Here is an 11,010-nt window from a genome sequence, read left to right as displayed (position 1 = left end):
CTTCTCTCCCGCCCCGTCCGTCTGCCTGGGCACATGTTCTCTGGATGCACGAGCCGGGCCCCTGACCCTGCCGGCTCCCTCGTCTGGAGAGGCTGGGTGACCTGCTAGTCTTCCCAGAGCTTCCCCGGCTCCCGCTGTCACCGTCCGGAAGGAGCAGGAGCGTAGCCCGCCGGCCATAGTTTTCCCGAAGCAGAACTGCCAAGTGCTGCCCTGGCCGGTGTTGTTCAGTGGCTAGCGCGTCGGCCTGCGGACCGAAAGGTCCCAGGTTCGATTCCTGCTCAAGGGCACATGCCTGGGTTGCGGGCTCGATCCCCAGTGCGGGGTGTGCAGAAGGCAGCCAGTCAATGATTCTCATCATTGATGTTTCTCTCTCCCTCTCCCTTCCTCTCTGAAATCAGTAAAGAAATATATTTAATAAATTTTTTTTAAAAGCTGCCAGGTGCTGGGCCAGTTTGGCCTGCCGTCCTCATCCCGGCGGGAGAAGGTGCCAGGCAGTGCAGGGGCTTTGAAATGACATGACGTGGCACTGGGCGGTGAGCGCCATAGACGGCAAATGCCAGTTAATCCGAGCACACGAGCCGGAAACCCAGACTCCGCTGCCCACAAACGGTAAAGCCAGGCCCTTGGCCTGCCCGTCCCCCCAGGAGGCCCAGGGGTATGAGGAAGGACGATCCTTGCTCCTGCGCCCAAGGCCAGGCCGGAACCAGGGTGGACAGGCACTCGGGTCGGACAGGGCTGGCGCTTTAATGCCCAAGGTGTGTAGGAGTATGTGTGCCCGAGCGCCACAGCTGGCGGCTGCCAGGGCTCTGTCCCCAAGCCTGGGAGGGGAGGCCCCGGAGACGGGGCTGATGCTGAGGGGTCCCGGCGGACCCCGGACAGCAGGAGGCGGTGGTGGAGGGCGGGACAGGGTGTCTGCAGGACTTGGAGAGACGTGGGTTGGGGAGCGGAGGAGAAAGCCCCCACCCTGTATTGCCCGAGGCTCCAGGTGTTAAAAAATATATATTTTTTAATGCAGCAACACTGCTCATCTGCCCTTGAGATGACCCCCCCGGCCCTGCCCAGTGAGGTGGGAGGGAGAAGTGGAAAACGGTCCCCACAGGGGCACATGTCTGAGTTCTCTGCAGCCCAGGCTGGTTGGGGTGTCAGAGAAACTGATTTCTTTTTTTAATGTTTTTATTCATTTCAGAGAGCGGGAGAGAGAGAGAAACATCAGTGATGAGAGAGAAGCATTGCTCAGCTGCCTCCTGCACGCCCCCTCCTGGGCTTCAAGCCCACAACCCAGGCTCGTGCCCTGACTGAGACTCCAGCCCTGACCTCCTGGTTCGTAGGTCAGTGCTCAGGCACAGAGCCACACCAGCTGGGTGAGAAACCCATTTTTCAACAATGTGTTGATTGGGTTTGCTGCTTATCTAGAGACTGTGTGTTCATAGTGGCTATTTCAAGTTTACAAACAAGCCTAAACGAGGAAGTAGCCACATGGCACCCGACCACTTGCCCTGCATAACCTCATGCCACACCAGCGGCGTCTTCCCGCCCGCATCTCCGCCCCGCAGTCCAAGTGCACAGAATCAGGGCACAGCCCCTTCGTTTTAATGTCAGGGATTCTTGTTGCCTTTTTCTCTTTTTGTGGAGGCTCCCTTTTCCTCTCCCCTGTGCTCCCCACAACTCCTAATAACCTTCCATAATTGCTGTGCATTTCCCCAAGGGACAAGAGTGGAGAGAAACAGGGCGGGGGGTGGGGGCGGTCCCGGTAGCAGGACCGTCCCAGTTAGGGAGGTTGGCAATGAGTTAGGGCAGTGGTCAGCAAACCGCGGCTCTTTGGCCCCTTGACTGTGGCTCTTCCACAAAATACCACGTGCGGGCGCGCACGTACAGTGCGATTGAAACTTCGTGGCCCATGCGCAGAAGTCAGTTTTCGCCCTGGGCGAGTCTATTTTGAACAAGTGGCGTTAGAAGAAGTGGGGGGTGGACATATAGAGAGGATGAACGAAAGGAGATAGACGAAACAAGTATACAAGATGAGTGTGGATGGGAGAATTGGAAGGGGTCGACCTCAGCGAACGTACCTCAATCAGATTGAGGATGTTTTTAGCAAAGACCAGCTTAGGAGTCCCCTAATGAAGTTAATAACAATGTACCTACCTGTATAGTTTAAGTTTAAAAAATTTGGCTCTCCAAAGAAATTTCAATCGTTGGACTGTTGATATTTGGCCCTGCTGACTAATGAGTCTGCCAACCACTGAGTTCGGGGCCAGATCGGGCTATGGTGAGGTCAGGAGGCAGTTAGGGGTCAGGGTGCCAGCGGCAGACCCCGCCGGGCTTTGAGCTGTACGCCAGCCACACTCAGATGCAGAGCAGGTGCGGTTGGATTTGAGCAAGTTGGAGTTTTGCCCGAAAGTATGATGTAGGAAGAAGGGAGGGACCGTGGGTCCAGGTGTGTGCGAGGGTGACGAGGAGGCTGGATGGGAAGTCTGAACTGGGAGGGGGGGGGGGGGGACAGGGTCGCCGGCCTTGGGCCCCGGGGGCCTGCAGGAGGCTTGGAGTCGGGTCCCAGAGTGAGTGAGCTGCCAGGGAGGGGCGCTCGAAGCTCGAACCGGGACTTCCCCGGACAGGTCTTTAAAGCGAAGGTGGCCCCTTCACCCTCTGCTTCCCTCTGCTGGCAAGCGCCCTGGCAGTTGGGACAGAAGGAAAGGGGCCTGGACTGCCGGCTGCAGCCCGTCCGTGAGGCTGAGGAGACGGCTCTCTCCTCCCTGTTGTTTGAAGGGGTTTCTGGGCCTAGAACCTGAACTGAGCACCTGGCTTCAAGACAGACCTGAGAGGCGGGTTCGTCGGGCAGTGTGGTTGCAGAGGCATATTTTTGTTTTTTGTTGTTGTTAATCCTCACCCGAGGATATTTTTCCCATTGATTTTTATTTTATTTATTTAAAAAGTATTTTTATTGAAGGGAAAGGAGAGAGAAACATCAATGATGAGAGAATCATGGATCGGCTGCCTCCTGCACACCCCCCACTGGGGATCGAGCCCACAACCCGGGCGTGTGCCCTTGACCAGAATCGAACCCGGGACCCTTCAGTCCGCAGGCTGATGCTCTATCCACTGAGCCAAACTGGCCAGGGCTTCCCATTGATTTTTAGAGACAGTGGGAGGGAGAGGGAGAGACGGAGAAAAACATCGATGTGAGAGAGGCACATGGGTTGGTTGCCTCCCACATGCGCCCAGACCCGGGCCAGGGTTCAAGCAAACCTGCAACGGAGGCATGTGCCCTTGACCGGGGTCGAACCCGGGACCCTTCAGTCCGCAGGCCGATGCTCTATCCCAGTGGTTCTCAACCTTCCTAATGCTGCAACCCTTTAGTACGGTTCCTCATGTTGTGGTGACCCCTAACCATAAAATTATTTTCGTTGCTACTTCATAACTGTAATTTTGCTACTTTTATGAATTGTAACATAAATATCTGATATCCAGGATGTACTTTCATTGTTACAAATTAAACATAATTAAAGCATAGTGATGAATCACAAAATCAATATGTAATTATATATGTGTTTTCCGATGGTCTTAGGCGACCCCTGTGAAAGGGTCGTTCGACCCCCAAAGGGGTCGTGATCCACAGGTTGAGAACCGCTGCTCTATCCACTGAGCCACACCAGCCAGGGCCAGAAGTGTACTTTTGTCAACCTCTAAGGCTTTCCTTTTCAAATGAAACCTTGCCATTTCACTTCATGGTGTTAAGAGGAGCAGCCCTGCCGAAGGCAAAGTCGAGGTGGCCCCAGCCAGGGCTGCAGCTGTGACCAGCTCCCTTCGCCCTGGGGATGCGGGGATGGCCCCGGTGGGCCGCCGGGGAGGAGCTGGCGAGAAGGGGCTGCGCGGGCTCTGGTCTGGCGGCAGCGGCTATTTTTAAAACATGGTAATTGAGTTGAACACAAAGTACAGCAACTGATCTCCCTCCCCCTGGAGGAGACGGGGTGAAACGGTGCTGTCAGCACCCTGGACGGGCCCAGTGGGCAGCGCTGGACTCTGCTCCTGTTTGCAACGATGCTGCGTTTGGGTGTGGCCCAAAGCCCTGGCGTGTGCTGGGCTTCTCTCCCGGGCGCTTGGGCCACGCACAGCAGATGCGGTGACCTGGGGAGGGGACGCCTTGCTCGCCTCCCCTCCGTCATCTTTGTATGAACCCAAGGGATGTGGTGGTTGTGTGACTTTTTTTTTTGTCTTTTGGGGTTTTCTTTCCTTTTTTTTTTTTTGTTTTAGTCTTTTTTATTTTTATTTTAGTAAATCATCACCCTGGGATACTTTTCTATTGATTTTATTTTTTGAGAGAGTGGGAGGGAGGGGGAGAGTCGAGAAAGAGAAACATCGATGTGAGAGAGACACATCGATTGGTGGCCACCCGCACGCCCTGACCAGGGCCAGGATTGAGCCTGCAACCAAGGTTCGTGCCCTTGACTGGAATCGAACCTGGGACCCTTCAGTCCGCAGGCAGATGCTCTAACCAATTAGCCAAACTGGCCAGGGCGAGAAGCTAATTGTTAAAAACTGGTGCCTGGCCCAACGGTGCTCGCCCTCTAGGGAGCAGGCCAGGCCTTTCTCTCCCCCCACCCCCCAGGCCCCCCGCAGATGCGTTACCTCTGCCTTTCTCCTCCAGCAGTCAGCAAACCACGGCTCGCGAGCCACATGGGGCTCTTTGGCCCCTTGAGTGTGGCTCTTCCACAAAATACCGACTTCTGCGCATGGGCCATGAAGTTTCAATCGCACTGTACCTGCGCGCCCGCACGTGGTATTTTGTGGAAGAGCCACACTCAAGGGGCCAAAGAGCCGCATGTGGCTTGAGAGCCGCAGTTTGCCAACCACGATAGGCCCCAAGGGCCTTCTTTGACTTTCTAAATAAACTTTCTCTTAGCGTTTGCAAAAAATAATAAATGGTGCCAGGCCCTGGCCAGTGTTGCTCAAAGGACAGAGCATCAGCCCGTGGACTGAAAGGTCCCAGGTTCGACTCCAGTCAAGGGCACGTACCTCATCACTGGCTCGATCCCCAGCCCATTCGGGTCATGTGCAGAGGCAACTAATCAATGTTTCTCTCTCTCTCTGTCTCTCCCCCGCCCTTCCACTCTCTGAAAATCAGTGGGAGAATGTCCTTGGGTGAGGATTAACTGAAAGAAGAAAGAAAGAGAGAGAGAGAGAGAGAGAGAGGGAAAGAAAGAAAGAAAGAAAGAAAGAAAAGAAAGAAAGAAAGAAAGAAAGAAAGAAAAGGAAAAAGGCCCCACAACAGTAATAGAACTTTGCTGTTTTCTGGGGATTGTCTTCTCTTACATTTTTCTTTTTGAAAAAAAAATTTTTTTATTGATTTGGGCCAGAGCATTAAGGCATTTTCTTTTTATTTACTTTTTAAATATATTTCTATTGATTTCAGAGAGGAAGGAAGAAGGAGAGAGAGATAGAAACATCAATGATGAGAGAGAATTGTTGATGGGCTGCCTCCTGCACGCCCCACACTGAGGCGTGAGCCCGCAACCTGGGAATCGAACCGTGACCTCCTGGGTCATAGGTCAATCACTGAGCCACGCCGGCCGGGCTGAAGGCCTTTTCTTACATTTTATTCTAGAGAAGTAATTGTCCTGTCGTTTGCATTTAGGTTTATGATCATTTTGAGCTGCCATTTGTTTGTCTGATATGTTGTGAGGCAGGTGTCAAAGGTCACTCCGTGTAGTCGGGAGCCGTTTTCCATTATGTCCACACCCAGGTCGCAGTTCAAGTCTGGTCAGTGGGGGCACATGCCTGGGTCGTGGGCTGGGGCCACGGTGGGGGCCATGCAGGAGGCAGCCGATCAATGATTCTCTCTCATCGTCGATGTTTCTATGTCTCTCTCTCCCTCTCCCTCTGCTTCCTTCTCTGAGATCAATACAAATATTTAAAAAAAATACAAGAGGGAGGCAGAAGCGAGGACTCTGAGCCACGCCGGCCAGGCCGCGAGCTGCCTTTGGGAGCTGGACAAGGCAAGAGCACGAACTCTGCCCTAGAGCCTCCAGAAGAGAAGGCAGCCCGGGGACACCTCGGTGTCAGCCAGCGAGACCTGTGTCCTACTTGTGACCCGCAGCGCCGTGGGACGACACGTCGGCGGGCTTTTCCGCCTCTCCGCGCGTGAGGCTGTTACAGAAGCAGATAACTCCCAGGCCCCCACGGAGCTGCCGTGGCCCTGCGCCCTGTGGGCCGCTACCCTGCTGCTTGGCCTTTTTGTTTATACTCAGAGCCCATCCCAGGCGCCCCAGGCCCGTGGCTTTCTGATTGTCTTGGCATACGGTGCTGGCTGACCTCCAGGTGCTGCTGCTGCTGCTGCTGCTTCAAGTTTGTTGGGGGAGTTTCTGATGGTCTTTGATGAACAGATGTTCTTAATTCTGGTACAATTTGTCAATCTTTCCTTTGACAGCTGATGTGTTGTTGTTTTTCTACTCTCCTTTTAGAGCAGTGGTTCTCAACCTTGGCTGCACATTAGAGTCACCTGGGAATCTTCTTAAAATCCTGATTTCTGGGCCTCATCCTCCGGAAATTCTGTTTCTTTGTTATAACTAGTGATGCATCTATAAGGAACTCACATCCCATCTCTGGGCCTTAGCTTTCTCTCTGTGCCCTGAGAGAGTTGTGTGGCCCTGCTATTAGTGGTCTAGTTACAGGGGTGGGCAAACTTTTTGACTCGAGGGCCACAATGGGTTCTTAAACTGGACCGGAGGGCCGCAACAAAAGCATGGATGGAGTGTTTGTGTGAACTAATATAAATTCAAAGTAAACATCATTACATAAAAGGGTACGGTCTTTTTTTTTTTAGTTTTATTCATTTCAAATGGGCCGGATCCGGCCCGTGGGCCCGTAGTTTGCCCACGGCTGGTTTTAGAGAAATCTTCCCTGGCCAAAGGTCAGAAGGGCATTCCTGCCCGGCTGGCGGGGCTCAGTGGTTGAGTGTTGACCTATGAACCAGGAGGTCACGGTTAGATTCCCGGTCAGGGCACATGCCCAGGTTGCAGGCTCCATCCCTCGTGTGGGGCGTGCAGGAAGCAGCCGATCCATGATTCTCTCTCATCATTGATGTTTCTCTCTCTCTCTTCCTCTCCCTTCCTCTCTGAAATCAATAAAAAAGAAAAAAAAGAGAAGGGTATTCACTCATATCTTCTGCAAAAAGAGTAAAAGATTTTCTTTTACTATTTAAGACCTGTTCTGTCTACAGTTCCCAGGAGACTGGCATGCTATGGGAGGTACAGCCTAGCTTCAATTTTTAAAAAAAAAAAATATTTTTTTTATTGATTTCAGAGAGAAAGGGAGAGGGAGAGAGGTAGAAACATCAATGATGAGAGAAAATCATTGATTGGCTGGCCCCTGCACCCCTTACTGGGGATGGAGCCCGCAACCCAGGCACGTGCCCTTGATTGGAATCGAACCTGGGACCCTTCAGTCCGCAGGCCGACGCTCTGTCCACTGAGCCACACCGGTCAGGGCCCAGCTTCAGTTTTTACCCTGCACAAAGCCCCGCACTTCCCGGGCCTCCGCATTCAGGAGTCTTTCCTTCCCCGATCTGTGTGCCTCTCTGTCATCATGTGTGCGTCCGGCCTGGACTCTGTCTTCTCTTTCTTAGCTGCTCCTGTACCAGGACCCCACTCCCGGTCCCTCCGGCCGGAGGCACAGGCTCCCTGAAGCTGGAGGTCCCTGCTGAGGCCCTGGCCAGTCAGTGGGTTCACATGGCCCTCTTTGGGGTGAAGTTTGCACAAGTGGGGTGTTCTGACTGTGATTGGCGAGGACCACTGTCTCCTTCCTCGCTGCCGGCCCCTCTGGTTGGCAGCCCACCAGGCCGGATCCTGCTGGGGCTCCCGGAACGTCCGGGTGTCCGAGTCAGCATTTTTGTCAGCTCTGGGTAAACTCTGGCCATTATTTTGGCAAATATTGTTTTTCTATCCGGTTCCTACCTTTCTCTCTCAGGCTTCAACACACATGTTCACCCGTTAAATCTTGTCTGTCAGGTGCCTGAGACGATCACTTCCACAGTTTCCTCCCTGTTCTTCGGACCGGATGACCCCTGTGGGTAAATTCATCGACTCTCTCTCCCGTCACCTTCCATCTTCTTCCAAGCCCTTCCCCTGATTCTGTCATGTGTGTACTTTTCATTTCTAGAATTTTTATTTTATTCTTTAAAAAAATAAGATATATACTTTTTTTTAAAATATATTTTATTGATTTTTTTACAGAGAGGAAGGGAGAGGGATAGAGAGTTAGAAACATCGATGAGAGAGAAGCATCGATCAGCTGCCTCCTGCACAACCCCTACTGGGGATGTGCCTGCAACCAAGGTACATGCCCCCGACCGGAACCGAACCTGGGACCTTTCAGTCCCCAGGCCTACGCTCTATCCACTGAGCCAAACCAGCCAGGGCGATATATACTTTTTATTGCCCTAGCCAGTTTGGCTCAGCGGATAGAGCGTCGGCCTGGGGACTGTAGGGTCCCAGGTTCGATTCTGGTCAAGGTCAAGTACCTTGGCTGCAGGCTCCTCCCCGCCCTGGTGGGGGCTCCTGCAGGAGGCCACCTATTGATGTGTTTCTCTCACATCGGTGTTTCTCTCTGTCTTTCCCCCTCTCTCCCACTCTCTCTAAAAATCAATGGAAAAATATCCTTCAGTGAGGATTTTAAAAAATATGCATATATATTCTTGATTTTTCAGAGAGGAAGGCAGAAGGAGAGAGAGATAGAAACATCAATTATGAGAGATTGGCTGCCTCCTGCACACCCCACACAGGGAATTGAGCCCGAACCCCAGGCTTGTGCCCTGACCAGGAACGGAACCGTGACCAACCACTGAGCCACACAGCCGGGCCAGGTTTGCTTGTTAAAGGAGACGCTTGTGTGTCTGCGGGGAACGGTGAGCTCTGGCCACGCCGGGGATGGAGTCCGTGGCGATGGACAGTGTTAGTTTCTTCGTTTTGACACAGCTGCTCGACGTGTAAGGAGCTGACACCAGGGGAGACAGGGGGAGGGACCTCTGTGAGCTTCCAAGCTTTCCTGTGAACGTGAAATGATTCCAATAAAAAGAATGAAGAGGACCCCCTGGCTTGGGGAGTGAAGGGGGAGGGGAGGGGAGGGCCGGCTTCCTGTGCCCTGTGGCTGCTGCCAGGCGGCTGTCTCCGGTCAGGCCCCGGCTGGGGTGGCGGAGCTGGTTATCAGCCCAGAGCGGACGGGGTCCCAGTGCTCCCCATGCTTTCCAGCGCTTCCAGCGTGCGGCCGGCCCAGGGCTCAGAAAGGACTATTTTAAAAAGATCTCAGAGAGGAAGGGAGAGGGAGAGAGAGATAGAAACAGCAATGATGAGAGAGACTCATCAGCTGTATCATTTTTTGTTCGTTTATGTAAATAAAAGCACATGCTGACACATTCCTCCCCCCAACCCTGCAGGTCTGTATTTTGCTTCTCACTTGGCCTCATGCTCTGACGACCTTCACAGCAGCACGCAACACGCAGCTCGCCCTCGCTCTCGCTCTCGCTCAGAGCTGCCTGGTGTCCCAGCAGCCCGGGCGCAATAACCCAGGCCCTCCCACCCTCTGCCCTGCGGGCTCTGCCCCGGGAGCCATGGAATATGTAGGTCGCTGTGCAGGTGGCGGGTGTGACCGAGTTACCGAGCTGGGGCTGCGGGCCAGGTCCCTGTGTCTCCCTACCTGTGGGGACAAGACAGATCTCTCCTCGATGCTGCCGCTTCCACACCCACCTCAGGTGCAGCACCTGCTCCCAGGCCCGGCCCAGTGCCGCTGGCCTGCGGACGGTGTGCCCATCTGCGGGGGGAGAAATGGAGTGTTAGTCTCAGTTGCATTCCTGTTGTTGGGAACGACGAAGAGCCACTGGACTGTGTTCTGGGAGGAACGATCCGGACCTCTTGTCCAACATCCACCCGAACACCCAGCACCGGCTTTGGGAGGCGCCTGGTAAGACCGCATCTCGCACCGCCCTCCCCTCCCCTCCGCCTCGGTGGCTCCCTCTGGAGGAGGAGGAAGCGCACAGCACGGGAGACCCGCTGAGGCCGGCTTATCTGCTCCTGTTTGGTGGCTGAGCGGTGGCCCAGGGGGCTTGGCCGATGCCAGCGTGAGCTAGTCAGGCTGAGCCAGGGTGATCCTAGGGGCGCCGTCTCAGCACCCGGGCCCCTCCCCGCCCAGGCCGGCGTCCCTCTCCTCTGAGCGGGGTCCCGTGGGCGGCCTGCCAGGCCGTGAAGACCCTGGAGCCTTGGTGTGGCTCCAACCTCGGCCCCTGTGCTCACAACCACCTTTGTCGCAGCCACAGGCCCCTGGTCTCCTCGGGGACCTCGCCCAGGGCGCAGGCTGCCTCCGCTGGCGGAAGCGGGTGGCTGAGGGTTGGAAATACACAGACATTTCTAATGGAAGCAAAATGGGGCAACGGCGTCACGGCCATCCGGGATTGAGCTCAGGTGAGGCAGGGCGGGCGCTGTGCCCGTGTCATGGCAGCCACAGCAGCCTGACGGCAGGGGGGCGGCCTGGCTGTGGGGGGCCTGCGAGGAGCCCAGGCTGTCGGCTTCATCCCTGGGCAGGAGCAGAGGCTCTGGCCCAGCTGGTTCTGCGAACACCCCGAGGGCGGGCACCTAGCAGCTCCCAGAGCCACCTGAGCATAATTACTTAATCACACACCAGGAGTATTTGAGTATTTAAACACACCCACGCCAGTGAGCCTGCGAGCTGGTGCCTTTCTGGATTTTAATTTCCTGCAATTTTCATAATTAGAAAAAGAAGTGTTACTTTAGCACAAAACAACGTTTCTTTAGCCAAAGCCTGAGTGCGTGGGCAGCGATGGCCGCGAGCCCTGCCCTGGGTGGTCCCCGACCTGGGGCAGTCCCCCGAGGAAGGGTGGGGGCCGGATGGCGCCTGTCTTCTCTGCCCTGGGTCCTCGGGCATCGCTTCCTTCCTTCCGAGGGAACCGGGAGCTCCCTGAGCCCGGCCGCCACCGGCGTGGAGTCGGGAGGCAGGGGAAAGAGCTGC

At 54.8% G+C, this 11,010-nt stretch overlaps 2 protein-coding genes across 2 annotated transcripts in view; one reads left to right on the top strand and one right to left on the bottom strand.

The window, feature by feature from the left end:
* LOC102241543 (LETM1 and EF-hand domain-containing protein 1, mitochondrial-like) overlaps window positions 1-9,960 on the bottom strand; it is a 20,999-nt gene extending 11,039 nt beyond the window's left edge. The window contains exons 1-2 of the mRNA XM_014533460.1: window positions 9,930-9,960; window positions 9,685-9,798 (exon numbers count right to left, since the gene is read on the bottom strand). Coding sequence (XP_014388946.1) covers window positions 9,685-9,798; window positions 9,930-9,960 — 145 coding nt within the window. The remainder of the gene's footprint in view (window positions 1-9,684; window positions 9,799-9,929) is intronic.
* The window catches only part of WHSC1 (Wolf-Hirschhorn syndrome candidate 1), a gene marked incomplete at its 3' end in the record, with an annotated part of 63,660 nt that continues 58,526 nt past the window's right edge, over window positions 5,877-11,010 (top strand). The window contains exon 1 of the mRNA XM_014533459.1: window positions 5,877-5,895. The remainder of the gene's footprint in view (window positions 5,896-11,010) is intronic.

Source organism: Myotis brandtii, unplaced genomic scaffold (genome assembly GCF_000412655.1).
Source record: "Myotis brandtii unplaced genomic scaffold, ASM41265v1 scaffold986, whole genome shotgun sequence".
Taxonomy (NCBI): Eukaryota; Metazoa; Chordata; class Mammalia; order Chiroptera; family Vespertilionidae; genus Myotis; species Myotis brandtii.
Note: the sequence above shows the minus strand (reverse complement) of the source record. Positions and strands in the feature narration are given on the sequence as shown.